General features: G+C 34.6%; 2 protein-coding genes and 2 long non-coding RNA genes across 4 annotated transcripts; 1 reads left to right on the top strand and 3 right to left on the bottom strand.

Annotated features, from left to right (window-relative positions):
* Window positions 1–233: 233 nt before the first annotated feature.
* LOC136805961 (uncharacterized) lies at window positions 234–1,384 on the bottom strand. The gene is made up of 2 exons (XR_010846472.1): window positions 1,292–1,384; window positions 234–751 (listed from the first exon to the last, which is right to left on the bottom strand). It is a non-coding gene; the product is annotated as an uncharacterized lncRNA (long non-coding RNA).
* Window positions 1,385–2,704: 1,320 nt separating this feature from the next.
* On the bottom strand, window positions 2,705–6,401 carry LOC136805960 (uncharacterized). Its single transcript, XM_067062551.1, has 5 exons — window positions 6,249–6,401; window positions 5,024–5,141; window positions 4,587–4,637; window positions 3,903–4,139; window positions 2,705–3,304 (listed from the first exon to the last, which is right to left on the bottom strand). The coding sequence occupies exons 1-5, from the start codon at window positions 6,339–6,341 to the stop codon at window positions 3,057–3,059; spliced, it is 747 nt and encodes a 248-aa protein (XP_066918652.1). The 5' UTR covers window positions 6,342–6,401; the 3' UTR covers window positions 2,705–3,056.
* Window positions 6,402–11,080: 4,679 nt separating this feature from the next.
* On the top strand, window positions 11,081–15,270 carry LOC136805869 (uncharacterized). Its single transcript, XM_067062436.1, has 5 exons — window positions 11,081–11,349; window positions 11,995–12,127; window positions 13,239–13,343; window positions 13,942–13,971; window positions 14,339–15,270. The coding sequence occupies exons 1-5, from the start codon at window positions 11,116–11,118 to the stop codon at window positions 14,584–14,586; spliced, it is 750 nt and encodes a 249-aa protein (XP_066918537.1). The 5' UTR covers window positions 11,081–11,115; the 3' UTR covers window positions 14,587–15,270.
* A 150-nt stretch (window positions 15,271–15,420) lies between these two features.
* LOC136805870 (uncharacterized) lies at window positions 15,421–17,242 on the bottom strand. Its single transcript, XR_010846460.1, has 3 exons — window positions 16,879–17,242; window positions 16,406–16,655; window positions 15,421–15,814 (listed from the first exon to the last, which is right to left on the bottom strand). It is a non-coding gene; the product is annotated as an uncharacterized lncRNA (long non-coding RNA).
* Window positions 17,243–18,564: the final 1,322 nt, after the last annotated feature.

Below are 18,564 nucleotides of genomic sequence, written 5' to 3'. Positions count from 1 at the left end.
TTAAAATTTTCCTTTTTGTTAGTATTGGTTCTTATTTTACGCGTTCATTTGTGAAAGTTTCATTTTTTGTTGTTGAAATTGATACCAGTTAGAAAAAATTCTGTCTTCAAATTACCCCCCCCCCTCTTATTCCATCCCCCCCGCTTATTAGAATTTAGAAAATTTTCCTACCCCCCTGCCTATTCGGAAAACCCCCCCCCGTCTATTCGGGAGACAAGAGTAATAACAACTCGTTTATTTTTCTTTTTTTATTACGAAATATAAATCTAGGTAAATAAAAATGCAAATGAAAATAATTTAGCGAAGATGAATGGGTTCAAGAAACTTTAAAGTAAAAATGATGAAAGAAATACTGCCAGTAATAACATATTACAAGTGTCAGCATGGAAAATACAAGGTATGAAACGAGGAAGCGTATCATGAGTTGGATGTATGAGTTGGTGCAGAAAGTGCATATCTGGAATGAATCTGTCGGATATTTTGATTGTTTTGTAAATGTCATTTATCATCTAAAACAGCGCATCACCATCCAGATCGTCCTTCCTTCAAGCGGTGAGCCATTTCCCATGGTAGCTTAACACCTTTGTATAAAAGTTCATTCAATTCTTTCAAGGGACTGATACATACTTCGAATGGTAAACATAGAACGTACCATCCAGCACAGAATCCAGCAATAGGCCAACCAATAAATAATAGAAGAATCAACCAGATTAAAGCCCACAAAACATTCATGATGAAGTTGGTTTAGTATCTGAAAGAGATAAAGAATTGTTTATATATCAACCCTGTGCAGATGAGATGGAGTTTTTATAAGATACTTTAATAATTGGTCATTTAAAGTAATAAAAATGACGTGTTCTAGGAAGTTAATATCATTCCCAATTTTAACACTACAAAGCTTTAATATGAAAACTAAATTTTGCCTTCTTCAATAAACACCTGTATTATGTTTGACCCCTTCCCAAAATATTAATATAATATTTGAAAGTAACAGATGACACACCTCTTCATGAAAATCCCCCTCCTATCCCTCCTATTCCTCCCCATACTTCGTACTAAACTCCAAAAATAGCCGTTCGGTTAAGTTAATGCGCCTTTACACCTTATCCAACACTTGATATCTAACAAAAATGGGAAATTTGGGTAGGGTGGAAACCATATAAGACAGAAATTTAAAAAGTGAAAATCTGCCACGCCCACTTGCTTTCACAATACATTGTATGTGTATTAAATGCAATCGAGCTGAAAAAGTTGTCCTTAGAGAAAGGAACAAAAGAGAGTGGTAACTTACCAGAAGTTTAGAATTTTAAATTCTTGAATGATCAAATCTTGTGATCACACTGAATCAAAGTTCAACAGTGACAAAAAACTTCTCTATCTGTAATGTTATACCAAGTGATAGGAAGATACCCCTCTTTGTTATTTGAACAAGCATTTAACAAGAAAAATCACATTAGTTTTTTTATCACGAGGTTGCCTTGGATTACAAGTCATTACTCAATCATCTCAATTATTGCTGTCTATTATTTGTTCTCCTCCTTTGACGAGAGATATTTTCCTTGTTGTCTTTTGACGAGGGTAAACTAATATTTTCTTTGTTGACAATGATACTTCTTGAAAACAGTAATAATGGAATTTGGAACCTGGGGTCATTAACCGATGGATCAAATCGAACAATTTTATTGTCATCGAGTCCGTAAACTTGATGATCTTTCAAAAGATTTCAACGACATATCATTGACTGGACTGTCATTATCTCATAGCAACATAGCCGTTGAAATCATTCAACATCATCTGCAAAGAAGACTTGCTACCCTTGCTAAAAACCACGAAACTAACCATCTAGTCGATGTCGTAAATGCCAAATAAACATCATAGATAAATGCGGGATAAATGCCTTAACAACTCGATAAAATAAAAATGTTCTTCTTTAGACAATTAAGAGTTGAATTCGAAGAAAAGCGCAGCAAAAAGCCTAAAATACATGACTCAAAGAGCTTAATGAGGAAGATCTAGCTCCAGAGGTGCACTTAGCCAAAAAAATGGCTGCTTGGTGTGTGCGAACAGATAGAGCTTTAAAAGACCCGTTTAATCTAAGGCTCACAGTATTCATAAGTAGCTTCATAACCTTTTTTACTATGGCCAGTCATTAGTTATCAAAAACTTTGCCTGCTTTTTGGTGGGAATATCAAGGAAGTTTAAAAAATATTACATACCTTGATGTAGGAGCTTCCTATTAATTACGCCCATTTTCGCCTTCTACTTGTTTCCTTTTATAAGAACATCCAAAATTATTGAAGGCTTTTTGTGTGTTTGAAGCTGTAGTGTTTCAAGGTCATTCTTGGAGTTGTTTCTATCAAACAAACTATTTGTAAAGAATACGAAAGAAGATGAAGATTTCAATGACAACAGTAATAAGCTTTTATTGGATCCTGAAAAAAGAAGAGGCGGTCGTGCCAGAGTTGTTGGACAAATGTTGAAGCGTAGAAGAGGTTTTCATGAAAATGTAGGAGATGTTAAAAACCGAGGGTCTAGATTAAATACATTGGACATAAAATTCTTAATGAAATTAAATATTTGAAATATTTACAATCATGCAACAATTACAAATAAATTTCCCAGTCTGATTTTGAATTTTAATTTTCTTAACGTGATATTTGTATTTTCGGAATAAATCAATACAATAGAATCGATCAAGGATAGCTTTATTAAAATGGATTTAGATCTTGAGAATAACCCCAGTCGCTGTTTTATTTTTAAATATATAATAATAAATCGAATATCGAATATCGAATAAAATGAAAAGGTCAAATTCAATGTGAACGAAAAGACTGATGTCCTTTAGTTATTCCCAAAACTGTTTCTTTTGAAATGATTTGAGTGAGTTGGGGGTCTAATCTAGTTCGTGAGACGGGGTTGTTACTTTACTTCATTCTGAAAGTTCTCCTTCGGAGGCTGTAACATATTGCATGATAGTTTTGTTTTTTTTGTATATTTGAATTCAATTTTCAAAATACTTTTTACTTCAATATTCTTATTGAGAAGTCATCTCAAAGTCAAAGACCTGGAATACAATTATACATCACTTTCATAGTTCCACCAAAAGATGAACCATAAGCTTTCAACAAGCTGACAGCACATTTGGTACGATTGCCAGAAATAAGAGTAGAATCATTGCATACATTTTGAAGACGTTTGAGAGAATCGCTACTGGCTTGCACGTTTTGATAATACACTGATTTGATGTTGATGTTGTAGAAGAGAGGACATGATAGATGGATGTCCACGTTGTCGGGGCCGGCGACTGAAAATAGATCAGATGTATGACATTGGATATTGAATAAAGTGGCTGGAATGATAACCCAACATCTACCCAGATTCTCAAGGAAATAAGTGACAATAAAGTCAATATCCCCAAAAGGCTTCTGGGTACCAGGGTATTTGGAGCCCAGGGGGGGCAGTGGGTTTACCAACTGACGGTATGTGCGGCGAAAAAAATGGCTTTTAAAATCGCACCCTTACAGTGCAGAAAAAAATCGGTGAAATTCATACCCTTACAGTGCATTTTTTCAAATTTTAAACTCTTTTAGAGCAAAAAAAATCTACATTTTCGAGCAGAAATTTGCAATTTTTCCCAGATTTGCTGAAATTTCCACCCTTACAGTGCATTTATCAAAAGTCCACCTTTACAGTGCATTTCTGATATTTTGAAAAACATACCCTTAACCGCCGCACATACCCGTCGGTCAATTTGTCTGACTGCCCCCCCGGGATTTGGAGTCCAATGCAGCATCCTTAATCATATATACTGTAATAGAAGTAACAAAAGAAATTACGATGTATTACGCGTAAAAGTAGCACAGTAATATACTATGCATGTGTGCGTTACTAGTAAAGTTTACCAGTTTTATCTTGGCTTGGAGTTGGTGTGAAAGCCATTGTTGTAGTGGTTGCAGCTTTTGTTGTTGAAGCATGCTGTGTCGATAAAGTTTTTGTGATAGATTTCTTTAATAGATTGTCTTGAGATCGGGCTAAATACTGTTGCTTTATTGACCGATTATTTCTGGTTGAAATAGCCTCAGTCAAAGCATCCATTATCTGATTCTTGAATGTCAGTGAGTTGTTACTGATGGAGGAAACTATGGCGGATAAAAAAGAATATACAGTCTAAAATTTTTATATAAATGGACTTGTTGGTTTGAAATTGTTTTCTCCCAGATTGTCCTATGTCTTATCTATCCCAGCTGTTGCTTCAACGTTCATCTAACGTTAAATGGAGGACGTTTTGAACATTAAATTGACGTTGAAAGAACGTAGTGTGCCAGCCCCTTGCCAGCTGGGATAGTAAAAGCCCTGGATCGATGATCTTTATTTCAATGAGTAAGGATTTCTTCTTTTTGTGGTACAGAAGTGTAAATCAGTATCGGGAATCCTATAAACCTGTAAATTTTCTAACACAAGAAAACGAAAGTGTAATTTACAGTAGGGTACTTTTGCAGGTAAAACTAAAGATTCAGGAAAGAAACACACGAGAAATTATAAAATAGAAAAAAATAGGTACTTCGGTGGAATTATAGCAAAATTACCTTTCGATTCGAATCTTTCAACGATCAACTCTAACTTTTGAATCTTTTTATCTGAAAAAAAAAGACAATGAAAAAAACTAGCATTCATTGTGTTTACCTTTTATGAAAGTGGGTAAAAAGTTGGGTGTCTAAAGTAACTGCAAAACTTTATATATCTTTTTAACATTTTAACATTTAACAGCCTACTTTCCGCCAGCTATTTGCTTAAAATAACAGGAATAGGCAGTACAAACAAATTTGGCTTGTAATTCACAAAACAGTTTTTGTGGAGCTTTTTTAGTTGGTCAGCTCGATTCCTCTCTCTCTCTCGAATTATTTGGAAATTTACAATTTCAGCGGAATTTTTTTCATTTGATTAATGAACGAACTTTTGGGGTTGTTAGCCGTAAGAGGCAATGTAGAGGCTCTACTGTACAATACATTATTGAGATACTCACCTATCAAACTTGTTTGTAAATGTTGTGTTAATGGAAGAGTCAGACCAGCGATAAATCCCAATAGAAAGATGAAAGTATACAAAAGAAGATATGGTAATTTACTGCAATACTTCGTACACTGTAACGAAAAAAAATAGATATAGAGAAAACGTTTCACTACTGCAAGTACTGTATTGTTGATGGTGGTGATTTCCAGTTTGGGTAGCCAGGCAATGGGCTTTTCCAGAAAAAAACCGTATACCCCTGTTGAGGAGGTCCATTTCCATATCTGTCAAAAATAACTGGAATTCCATGGGGGTAGCCTTTTAAATCCTACTGAAATTCAGAATTCCAGAGGGGTTTAATCCTGGAATTGCCTGGAAATTCCAGGGGGTTACGTCATTTCCAGCTACAAAATGATAGACCTCCTCAACAGGGGGTATACGGTTTTTTTCTGGAAAAGCCCAATAACAATCTCGTACCCAGAGTCTTTTGCACCACTTTTGATTTTACTGATGGACGCCCAGCAGGCACACAACGTTGTTTCAACGCTTATCTAACGTTCACAACGTCCATATAACGTTATATTAACGTTGAAACAACGTTGTGTGCCAGCTGGGCGTATTTAGGTACAATAATTTCTTGGGCGATATCGGAATCTTAAAGAACAAACTAAGGGGATTGGGTTCAAGTCTGTAGGTAATGAAAGAGGTGGAAATGTGTCATCCAAAGTAGACAAAGTAGACAATGTTATCTTCTGTTACAGTGTAGTAAAGGCAGGAAAATATGGCGGTATGACGTTATGGCGGTATATGGAGAAAAAATCGGTGGGAGAGAAACTTGCAAACTCTATCGACTGTAAACTCTTTTTGGCAAAAATATCCCCTTTGCGAATTTTCTTCGGCTTTGGGCTTATTTCTTAGATAGTGATTTGTCTTAGACTATAGCATAGTAAACATCCAAGGAGGACTCACAAAACCAAAAAGGTAAAACCAGTTCTTCGCTGGGTACCCTTTTCGGTAAAGTCTTAGAGGGTTAGAAAATCTAACGGAAATTTAGGATTTTATTCAGGGTCATATTTTCAAACATTTTAGCCAAAAACTTCTTAAAGAAGTCAATCTTTAAGCCCATTTTCTAACTAATATCTTTTCTAATATCCTGGTCGATTGACAAAGGTAGTGCAATCTCCAAATCAGGAGTTCTTAGTAGTAGCAGTTTGAATTTAAATTTTAAAAAAATGGCTTACTTTTCCAGACTTGTTACTTCCATCATATTCTTTTGATAATAAAATCTTTGCAGCTTTTTCTTCATTTTCCTCGTTTAAGAAATGTCCACCCATTTTTCTGTTGATTACTTCTCTGCATCAGAATATCAATGTCATTCAATGTCATTACATAAAGAGCAATACTCACTATAAACGTCCCAAACCAGTTATTTTCAATTGTCGAAAAAATATTTGGGTCCAACCCCTGTTCTTATTCGGACTCCCCTTTTACTTATTTTTGAAAATATTTTCATTTTCAATCAAAGGCTGGATTGCTTTACATAACCTGGGTTTAGTGTATAATTGCCTTATTTAGAGAACATTTCCAGCCCCTCCCGTTAACTAGGTCCCACACCCTTTTATTTGGATCTTAGAGTAATGTTACATTCGGCGAGCAAGATTTTTTAAGTATTGTCTATACACAGGGGTCTCAAGAGCCCATTTCAGATCAACCATGATAGAAACTGTTTAGGAAACATCTTGCTATACAGAAACACAATTTTTGCTCGTTTATAAATTATTTTAAACTTTCGTTAAACTTGATCGATTTCAGAGTCACGAGTCAAGGACAGACTTCTTGGAAAAATACAAAATTATATATGATTTATCACTGCCGTAGCAACTGGGGGGCAAGGGGGGGGCTATGCCCCCCCAATAATTTTTTCAAAAATGGTTATTTTGCTAAATGCAAAGTTTTTCTTTTTTAATTTGTCATAATTGTCACAATTGAGTACATTTTCAAGCAATCTAGAGCTCAAATTTTCAAAATTCCCCCCCTCGGGCCAAACCATGGTTGGCCCTCGCGGTGTCACTAAACTTCAGCCCCCTCAATATGAAAATGCTTCCTACGGCACTGTTTATTAGAAGAATAGCAGCCTAATATCATTTTCACCGGGCACTGATTCACAAAGCCTCGGATCAACGTCCATCTAATGTCCATAGCATAGACGACAAATCAACGAGAAAAAAATCTACTAAGTACGAATAACGTTAGCAGTAGACTTAAAATTTCATCGTAAATGAGCAAAATTTCACGAACCCCAAAGTAATTTCAAAAGTCAAATTCTAAATGATTGTTAGTCATGCATTTAACTTTCTCCTTTGGAAAGTTGAATAAATTTGACATACGAGAATATATGAAAAATATTCTAGAAAATAGAACTGTCTATTCCATATTATCTAATACAATCAAAAACTTCAAAGGTTGAAATAAAAAATGGATGAATAGACTGATCATTATGAAAGGAACCACCCTACGGGAATTTTTTACTTACTTCAAAATAGGCTGGAAAAAATTATTTTAGAATTTCTTTTGTGATGACGGAAAACTCTCCTGATAATGCTTTTAAAAAGCTGAAACCAAAATTACACCGAAATTTTATCTGAAGCCACAGATAATACAGTTTTCTTACCTAAAATCATTGTTTCGGTTTTTTTAGGATTTTTTTCCCAAAAGCTTCACTGACTTACTTTTTTATTCACAAAAAAAGAAATAAAATTCTAGGGCGGATCTTCACACGTGTCACAAGGGCGTGAAAAATAAATCAAGAAATAATTTGTTCATCTTATAAAAAGAAAGTAACCTTTAGAAATTATTTCAAATTCTTAAGTGAGAAAATTTACACAGAAAAATTATTTTTTCTGGGAAAAGGGGTTGGTCTTATATAATTTAGCGAATGAAAAAGGTCGCTCCGCGTTAAACCTATTGAAGGACGAAATAACCCGGCAACGGGGTTTTCATAACAACTCGATATAAATGATTGGTCCGAGATGAAATTGTTAGATAGGAAGGCTTATAGTGGGAATTTTTCCTGTCAAAATTTTAAAAGATTTCTTATTAGAAGATTTTAATTTGTATAACCCATTATTGACGGTATGATTCGCGAATATTATTGATCTATTTGACTTTTGATCGAAGGGTTATGATTTCGAGGTACTACATGACAATTTGCCCATATTAGCCAGTTGTCGTCATGTCGCTAGTTGCCAAGGTGATGGCCTGAGTCATATTATTGATATATTTGACTTTTGATTGGAGGGTGATGATTTCGAGGTACTACATGAAAGTTTGCTCATATTAGCCAGTTGTCGTCATGTCGCTAGTTGCCAAGGTGATGGCCTGAGTCATAGATAGTCGTTGGGTCGAATAAGTATGATCTGGAACCTCAACCAAATTATTAAAGATTGTCAAGAAGGTATGATATTATAGAGCGGGTTTTTTCAAGGAGTCATAAATCTATTTTTACAAAGATTGACAAACTTTTAAATTATGAAAAAATTCATAAAAAAAGTACAACTTTATTAATGTTCAAACTCATCAAAAGTACCCAAGACCTTTATAAATAATTAACCTCATTTTCCCTAAGTGAGATTTTTAAAAGTTAACAACGCAGGGTCCTTTTTCCCTTAGGAAAAAAAGAAGTTAAATAAATAAATAACTATTTTGACCCTGTTAATATATTTTCTTCATTTTTATTATCAATTTTTATAGCTTTCGATTTGATGATTTAAATATATTTAAAATATGCTTATGAATTTTGGGAAAAATATTAAATAAAAGAATAAAAGCAAAATGAATTTTTGTAGACGTGGTTTAGAAAAGCAAAGGAGCAGTAAGGGCCCTTTAAATTTTATTTTCTCACAATATACTTTCAAGAAATGACGAATATATCTGAGAGATGATTAATTTTTTAATTTGATTTTATTGGTGGAATTATTAGGGAGCATTATAACTGCAAGTGGCTTTCAGTTAAAAGTTTTACAGATATCTATATTTATCTTCTAATTAAATTTTGAATTTACAATGGCGACTTCAATAAGCTTCAAAGTATAATATTCGCGATCAAATCACATAGTTTTGGGCTTAAATTTTTCTTCTGTTTTATCTAACGCGTAAAAATTTGAAATTCCTCCGGGGTAGTGAAACAGGGGTGTCTGTTCGTGCCAAACAACTCCCATTTAACGTATGTTTATTAGAACATATTAATTTGGGCTTAGCCTGGATATGCTTATTTTTGACAGTTTCGAGTCTAATATTCTTATTCGGGCTTCGTAAATTAACTGACCAATATAATTTTCTTTGGTTAAATCTACCCTCTTGTCAGTGACATATCTGCAATTACGGAAGTTTCTTATGGATTCATTTACAGCAAATTTGGCTGATTTGTTCAATTCTCAGGCAAGTCTTGTTCTTATTTCTTCTAAAATTTCAGCCATCCAACTTGATTATAATAAAAACGTGCATCCTCAAAGTAATGTTATACGAACGTTGAAACGAAGTTACGTGACAGTTTTTCTCATACATGGGTTTTTTATAAGAACAAACTATATCATAACATACAGTAAGGCTTCGATAGCAAAAATGTTAAGAAAAAGTAAAGATCATTCCAAGTCTTTGTTTGCAGACTCTAGAACACCGAATTGACAAAAATACCCAAAAATGGCAAAAATAACATGTTGAGAACATTTTTAAGCTTAAGACTCAAAAAGTTAAGAACATCTCAAGGCCTCAAAAATTTTTGAATGTTCTTATTAAAAAAACGTGTAATCCATTTCCTACTGCCTAAAAACGAAATCAAAATCGATCGAATGGGTCTAATGTTTAAATGTTTATGATTGACATTAGATTTTGGTCCGATTGTTTACTTTAGCCAATCACCGCGCTCAAAAGCTCATTCAATATTTTTTCAAAATCTGAATGAAAATCATGGCAAATCATCAAAGGGTTCCGCTAGCCAAAAAAGATCCTCTTCTGAAGCCATATGATGTCCATGCGCATAGTCGTCACAATCTGCTTGGAGGTTAAGTGTCAGTTTGATTTATGACTATTTAATTTAATCGTTTTTTGAAATTCTGAAAAATTCGTTGGAACTTTAATTAAGGTTTTCTTTTTCGGACTTAAAGAGTGTGGTTTGGAGATTCACATCCTATGCAGGTTCAAGAGTAGCCGCCGGCAGATCTTTTTGAAATATCTGTTCTTTTTTTCCAGGAGAGTAAATTTTATGGATAAATCTAGGAGAGACTTTTCTCTAAACACCCAGGTAAAATCCAGCGGTCGCCTTTTAAAGACATCGGTTCTTAAAATCCAGGAGCACATTTTAAGGAAAAACACATACAATTTTTTTCGGACTTTCGTTATTAAAAAGAACAAACTTAAATTAAAAACTCATAACGCCAAAAAGTTTGAATTAAAAATAGCACTCTTGGGTAGAGCACTAAGATGACTCATAAAAAGCGACTATATATTTAATTTATTTATTTTGTTGTCTATTTTTCACATAAATTATTTGCCTGGTTCAAAAAAACGATGATATATTTCCGGGAATATTTTTCATTCATTGGAAGATGAAAAATATCAGAATATTATTTATTTTGCGGACGTTTAAATTCTTGAAAGGTTTGAATTTTTAGCATAAAAGGTTTGTTTACAAGCTCTGGTGGAAAGAAGAGATCTTACTGGCATGAATTTTATTTGGAAACATATCGTATATTGTGATTACTATCACTGAAGAAATACTCCTTTTCATTTATTACGCCAAGTACAACCCCTGCCTCGTTTTGAAACTATCACCAAAACGATAATATCATTTTTGATCTCAGTCACTATTTATCTTCAATTTCAAATGAAGTTTTTTTGTATCTTTGTTTTGATTCAAAAAACATTTCGACAAATATTTTTCAGCTTAAGCTTTTCCGTTTTATTAAAAAACATCATCAGCGCATATACAAGTAAAACGTTCAAAATAAAATGTTATTAAATTTTATTTTTGTATCTATTGGGTTGGTCTGGCCAATGGAATTCGAAGCATTAAGTTATCACCAAATTTTCCAGATTACAAAATAAACAAAGATGCAGCATAACTACGCCCGTAAACAATATCCATCCATACAGCAACCGCCTAATTCAAATAACGCCCATTGGTCGAACAGTACAGGTAGAAAAATACGCTATCACGAAGCTCCAACATACGCCCAAGAACCACCTGCACCTTATACAAGCAATAACAACTTTGGGGGCGGTGGAGGCGGGATTGACAATGGAAAAAGGATCGAGATTACAAGAGAGATTTTCAAAGTACAAAGGGTGAGAAATATTGAATTAAAAAAATGATGAAAATTTCCAAATTTCAAGGAAATTACTTTTAATTGTACTTTGATTACACACTCAGACTCGAATCCAGTCCCTTAGCCCGCTTTTTTATGATTCTGATAGCGCTCAGAAGAGGTTTGTATCACGTCCATCAGTAAAATTAAAAAGTGGTTCAAGTGACTCAAAAATGAAACTCGTCTAAACTTGATGTATTAGTCTGACACTAGTACCCATTCTCTTGAGCTGGTCGTGACTTCTAGTATTTACCAAAAACATCTTCCTTGGTCCTATTTGCAGGCCCTCTCTCAAAAAAGTCTCAAAATCCTATCTACTTTCGAACCAATCAGATACGGTTGCATCCCACAAAAAATACTACGCATCCTAAGGTTGGTTTCTTAAAACACCTTTTCGACCGTAGACGCCAATTGCGGCGTGGGCATTTTTTTGTCCGTTTTTCCACCCTAAGACCGTACTAATCTTTTTTTCGCACCTAAAGACAATAGAAAAAATTGGATTGGAGCGAATTTACGGTGGTAAATCAAATATTGAAGTGGCACGCACCTGACCGCGCGACTACAGTCGAAAAGGCGTATACGCTATTACTAATGTTTTTCAATCTTCATTTTCGTCTTCCTTTAGAGATTCGATTTAGTGAAATGGTTTAAACGACACCCAAAGACCGTCATGTGTTTCTCTTATTTCTGTGTTCTCATCATTGGTATTACACTTGGATTTGTACCTTACATCACAATGTATATGAACGCTTGTCAATGTAAGGAATTCTTTAATGTTTTCGAAAAAAATAAACTGTTTTCAATGTACCTAACTTTTTCCGCTGGGACCCCATCCCCACTGGCCGAAATCTGGAATGAAAAATGGAATTTCAGCCCCATAGGGAAATTGACTTTGATTTCATCTTCGCTAGAAATCAAATGCTCAGAAATTGCACTCCAAAACCACCCCACTGAATTTTTCAACCTTGGAACAAAATAATTTCCATCCCTATTAGGATTTCAATAGGAATTTCTATCCCCACTGAGAAAAAAGTTTCACCGGGGCTGTGAGACAGAGGTGTATTTGTCTATTAATTCAAAAATAAGATTAGAATTGGCAATCGATTTCGAGCCATCCAATCACTGTATTTCTTTCTGTTGTCAATATTAAACCTTGCTGCTGACGAAATTTGATTGCAATTTAATTGGGGAGTTAAGAGTTACCTCCGTCAAACTCTGTTAGGCCGTCAGGAACCAAAATTCCACCATTGAAAGTATTTTTTGAGATTCAAGAATTTTGTCAATAATTTCGGAAATATTGAATATTCTTTTACAAATTTCGAAATTTCAACCAAATTTTGGCGAAATTCTAAGGCTAACCTATTTTTCGAACCACCGTCGTCCTGATTTTGCTCAATATCCGCCAAACCGTTCAAAAAAGAGCCAATTCTGCTCATCGATCAACTTTGAAACCATCCCATAGAATTCGTAAAAATACCCTACACCCCTTTCTCACAGCCTCGGTGAAACTTTTTTTTTACAGCGGGGATAAAAATTTCAATTGAAATCTCAATGGGGATAAAAATTCTATTATTTCATCAAGGTTAAAAAATCCAGTAGGGATGGTTTTGGAGTGCAATTTCTAAACAATGAATTTCAAATGGGGATGAAATCAAAGTCATTTTCTCAGTGGGGCTGAAATTCTAGGGTACCTTTCCTACCAGGGACGAAATTTTTGCCAAAATTTCCAGTGAGGCTGGGGCCCCAGCTGGTCTGTGACAGAACGGTGTTACCATGCTCAAAATGAATTTTATTAAAGAAAAATATGTTAAAAAAAAACATTAAATATTAATTTTCCTTCGATTATAATCTTTTCTTTTCTCGCCATAGCTGATAGGAAACTGTTGACAGATTTCCAAGGCTTAATAGAACGTTACAATGATACAAACATTGTCACTAATACTGGAGCAAGCAGTGGTGGAATGCCGTTGACTGGTAAGACATCTCCAGAGTTTGCTATGATATAACCCTAAAAAAACTCAAGAATGATAAAGAAGGAGTTACTAAAAACACAATGGACTATCAAACCTTTGATCTTATCTGAAATTTCATGCTATTTCCAAGCTCCAATGGTATTTGATAGTTCAATGGGAGGAACTCTTTGGAGGGTCTTATAGTTTGTCCTTTTATCGGCTTCCTAGCAGCCATACACTCTTGCGTAGGAGAGCAGAGTAAGGAAGCTGTAAGAGTTATACTTTTGAGCCCCGAGGTTTTGTCAAGAGCTCTTATATGATACACCTTTTTGTCCGTAGCCGCCAATTACCGCGCGGGCATTTCTTTGTTCGTTTTACCACCCTAAAACCGTTCCAGTCTTTTTTTTCGTACCAAGAGACAATAGAAAAAGGCGTAAAAAAGGATTGGATCGAGTTAGGAGGATAATTAAATAATAAAGTGACACGCGCCTGACTGCGCGACTGCGGTCGAAAAGGTGTATTTAAGACGAATTTTGTTAGTACTAAGCTGTCCATCCAAAACTCTTTTAAATTACCATATGAATACTTTTTCGAAAATATCTCCTTTTATTTTGTTTCAGCACCTGTTTACGGTATGCTTCCACATAGAGGTATGCTCAAGATTTTTTTAACATAGATTTCATGCTCTTCTAACATTCTAGTAATTCTAACCGCAGCTCTTTTAGCATCCTCGACAGCTTATCACTCAATATGACACCAAACCTGCAAGCCTGAAAACTTAGATAAAGTAGAGGATAATATAAATAAAGAGTTCTAATCTTAACAAACCTGTGGCGACCAAGAGATATTTTCACTCCTCTCAAAATTCTTTAAACTAATATGACACTTTGGAAAATGGTGACTTTTGATGGACTTATTCCTCGATCTAGATGCCTTTCTACCCTTATTCAATGATCGGCTTTGTCAGTCCTTTATTGAATTTTAAAGGTTCCTTACTGCAGTCATTTTCTTTTCTAGCATCTGCAAGAGGGAATCAAGAAATTGAGCTTACATGTCAAGGGGCCATCCACATCTCAGATATTACGTATAACGGTGTCCGTGGCACCACCGACGACGTCAAAAATTTGAATAAATACTGCGCTAAGCAGATTATCCAATCACGAGACACCAAACGTTGCGTGGTCAGTTTACAATTGGTGTATAAGAGGGGAATGTACGGTGAAGACACTGTCACGGATATTTATTACCGTTGCGTGAAACCGTGATATTGAAGGAAAGAAAATACAGTTTACGCTTTCTAATCCGATTTTCAAGAGAACTTAGATTTCAAGGGAGTGTATAGAATAGTAAAGCGTCGTTTACAAGAGTTCTTGATGGCGTTGACTTACATTATCATCGAATAATTGGAATAATAGAGCGTACCGAATACCTTAAGGGAAAGAAATTTTAGCGGAAAGAAAATTTGGCGGATTTGACCAAAATCCGCCAAATTAAGTTCCAATCAAAATTATTTTTCCCGCCATCTGCCAAATTTGAATTATTGTATTCATTCCCCGTTTTTTGGCCAAAAATATTCTTCATCCTCCAAATTTTATTTTTCAAGCTATCCGCCAAATTAAATTCCCGCCAAAATCTCTTCCCTTTAGTAGCACGTCGAATTGGAGAGTGCCAACTGTATTCGATGCTTGAAAATTGATGAAAACATTGAATTTAGAATACAGCTACGTGTGAGTGATATTTCGTAATTAAGTAATATTTTGAAGATTGTAAATAGTGAAGAAAAATTAAAATAAAATATTTGAGGAAAGGATCCTATGTATGCTACAGAAAGGATGGGATGCCTTAGGATGTGGTTTGCGTGAATGCGTGAGTTAAAATAAAAAATTGCGTGAACGTAAAAATCCACCGATTATCCGCAAACTCTCCGATTTTTCCCGAAACAAATTCAGAAAATCGGGTTTGCGTGAAATCATATAACTGAATTTGTTTTATTCAAACCCCAGGCCTGAATATTCACATACAACAAATAAGATAAATCAATAAATTGTGAAATAAGCAGATAAGATGGAGTTTTTATAAGATACTTCAATAATTGGTCATTTGAAGTAATAAAAATTACGTGTTCTTTTAGAAAAAGTAACAAAAATTGTTTTAATACTGGTTAACAACCAACCAAATCAAATAAGGGCTTGTAAAAACTCTATCTCTTCTCGAAAAATCCAATTGGTTAGCGACAAATTATAATGTAACTGAGCCAAATGTCAACCAACCAGCATTCACAAATAGTTTTGGTTGTTGACCAGACTTTTGGATTGTAAGATAATCATTTTCAATTACTATACATGAGTGCATAAAATAGTTTCAACGTAGCATGTGAAGCAGTTGTCAGGAGTATAACAAAAAACGACAGGTACCAGTGTGTTTTCACAAGGGAGGCCGTCTGAAATTCGTGTTTTTCTTTCCAAGCAAAACTGGTATTCCACAGCACAACAGCTAGAAATTGATAGAAATTATACGTTAAAATGTTTTTAAATTTTCTAAACACAAGGCCCATATAATTTCGAATTAACTTATTAAGATTCCCAAATTTAAAAAAAAAAGGGTTTTAACCTATAATCAACTTGAAATTGTCTTTCCAGCAAGTAATTATACTAGCAATCATCATACCTCAAAATTGCACCGACTGCAAATCATTTGGGAAAAAATCATATTAGCAAACATCGTCATCTGTATACCTTTTTGTTCTTTAGAGTAAATATTATACTGCATGATGGCTAAACTTTCTCATTCCGGATGAATTTCCGCTGTTTTTTTCCTGGCATACCAACAAATGCGTTGAAAACACGCAACGACGTTGAGAATGACCACCTAGTACGATTTGAAACATTTACCGGGGATAAGAAAGTTTAACTTGACGTTCTCAAAAAACTAAAAATTCTTCAATGCGTAAACTTTGAATCGAATTATTTCGGCTTTAGCAATAGCTAAACTCTTAATCAAAACTACCGGCTACCGAAAATATCGTTCCTGAGAGAACAAAATTTCGCTGGTGGGACGTGAAGGAACTTATGATTAGAAACATACCTGTTGAAATGATCGACATTTCGATACATTTTATCACGACATAAACGTGTGACAAATCTTTCGCACTCGAGTAATGACTCCTCTGTATTTCTATGCGGTATGTAAGGAACTGTCTTGCTATAATCAGTGAGTCTCTCTTCAAAAGTTTTCTCAACAACAACAAGCGCCATTATTGTGGGTAGTAGCAACAATGTTGATAGAAGGAGAACAAGTTGGATCTTCATAGCTAAACGGGTTATTAAAGCTGAAACTAGAAAGAAATGAGTTTTATAATACAGTTGCCGAGAGGAATTATTTTCAAAACAAAGCAGAATTTCAGTGTCAGATTGAAAATTGATTTTGTAATTTTTCAAAATGCCTCCAATTTTATGTAATGAAAATGTAAAACAGCCCATTTCTAACCTAGTTGAGACGAGAAATTATCTTCTTATATCCTTGAGTTTAAAAATATATTTATAAAATACTGTACTCACTTTATCCCTCGATACTGAAAACTCCAAAAAGGCAAGGATTCTTCCAAGGAGAAATACTTTTATTTTGAGTCGTCATTTTAGCCTTAGCCCAGATGATATTTTTCTCAGATTAATATATTTTATTTGCTGTGTAAAGTCAAAATTTATGTAACATGGTGTACAGTAAAACAATTTTTTTTCAAAATGTCATAATATCAAAAAAAGTTAATTTGTTGAACGGTGATAAAGAATATTTTGATTTTCCCGAAATGTTTCGAACTCGATCCGTTCTCACAGGAATATTGAATATCAAAAAAAAGTTAATTTGACATTTGACACAAATTTGTAATTTCCCATCTTTATAGCTCAAAATAATGTTTTTAGAAAGTTAGACAAAACCAAGCAATATTAAATTAGCATCTCACAAATCTCAAAGCTTCACTTTCCAGTCTTCTTTTCATAAGAATGGGCCCTTCCAGAAAATGTTCGTACATGGGGAGGAGGATATAGTGTCCGGAGGTAGTGGAAGGGGGGTAATTCTGAATGTCCAGGGGGGGGGGGAGGGGGAGGTCGGACCTGCTGCCCCGTCAAAAGTCACAATGTCCGGGGGGTAAATTTCCAAAAAAAATCCTCCACCCCTAAATTCTTTCTGGAAAAGCCCAATGCCTTTTTCGTTTATTATTTCAAGAGAGATTTAAGGGCTCTGACCATAGTCAGAAAATTGATTTTAGTATCTGAACATAAAAGTTATATTTTAGATTCTTTTACCCCGGGGGGGGGGGTACTAGGGTTGGTGAATGAGGGGTATGTGCGGACGGGACCTCCGAAAAGCGACCCTTAGAGGGACCAAATTTTAGTGAAAAAGTGACCCTTAGAGAGACTTTTTCGAAAAATTTTCCCTGATTTTCAAAAATTTCTTACCCTTAGTGAGACTTTTTTGTAATTTTTCTCTCAAAATTAAAATTTTTTTCTAAAAATTGTGATTTTTCCCACCCTTAGAGAGACTACTTTGAAATTTCCTGATTTTTGTAACCCTTAGAGAGACTTTGAAAGGTGAAAAACCCAACCCTTACCGTCCGCACATACCCAGCACCTATTTTTGCCTAAGTACCCCCCCCGTCTTTAACACTTTTAATAAAGAATTGCCATCCACTTAGTTCCTCTAGGAGTGACCCAAATATATCCGCCACACTTGTACATACAACTTATAAAATACTACAAAATATATTTCATCAGGGTCAAACGACTCAACTTTGTGTCTATTTCTTGTCTCCCAGTCACTAATTGAACTATTTTAAATTTTGCGGAAAATCTTTTCTAAAAAGATGTGTCAAAAGTTATGACTGTTTTTTTAAGCAAAATCCAGATGAAAAATTGATGAAAAACCACTATTTTGAAGATTTCGAGACAAAGAAGCATGTACAAAAATTTTCCGCAAAAATTTTTATTGTTCGGTAAAAGATACACCATCTACTGCAAAATTATTTTCAAAATGTTTTTTCTTCGCCGAAACTAAGCTCTTCAAAGTTGAAATAACTTCATTTTCTTCTTCAAACTTTTTCAATGCAATTTTTGAATTTTTCAGATTCAGGAATAGTTTGTCTAACAGAAAATGTATAACATGCCATTGTTTTGTTGGTTACATCAGTCAGAAAACACATTTTAAACACGGCAATTATGAAAAATTCACTATGGTCAGAGCCCTTA

Source organism: Clytia hemisphaerica, unplaced genomic scaffold (assembly GCF_902728285.1).
Source record: "Clytia hemisphaerica strain Z4C2 unplaced genomic scaffold, Clytia hemisphaerica genome assembly, whole genome shotgun sequence".
In the NCBI taxonomy this organism is placed as follows: Eukaryota; Metazoa; Cnidaria; class Hydrozoa; order Leptothecata; family Clytiidae; genus Clytia; species Clytia hemisphaerica.
Note: the sequence above shows the minus strand (reverse complement) of the source record. Positions and strands in the feature narration are given on the sequence as shown.

Coding starts and splice junctions, on each gene's coding strand:
- LOC136805960 (XM_067062551.1), bottom strand. CDS start 6,341: ATGGGTGGACATTTCTTAAACGAGGAAAATGAAGAAAAAGCTGCAAAG. Junction 4,638..5,023: donor TTTACAAACAAGTTTGATAG/GTGAGTATCTCA, acceptor TTTTTTTTTCAG/ATAAAAAGATTCAAAAGTTA. Junction 3,305..3,902: donor TCCAAGCCAAGATAAAACTG/GTAAACTTTACT, acceptor ATCTATTTTCAG/TCGCCGGCCCCGACAACGTG.
- LOC136805869 (XM_067062436.1), top strand. CDS start 11,116: ATGCAGCATAACTACGCCCGTAAACAATATCCATCCATACAGCAACCG. Junction 13,344..13,941: donor TGGTGGAATGCCGTTGACTG/GTAAGACATCTC, acceptor ATTTTGTTTCAG/CACCTGTTTACGGTATGCTT. Junction 13,972..14,338: donor CGGTATGCTTCCACATAGAG/GTATGCTCAAGA, acceptor TTTCTTTTCTAG/CATCTGCAAGAGGGAATCAA.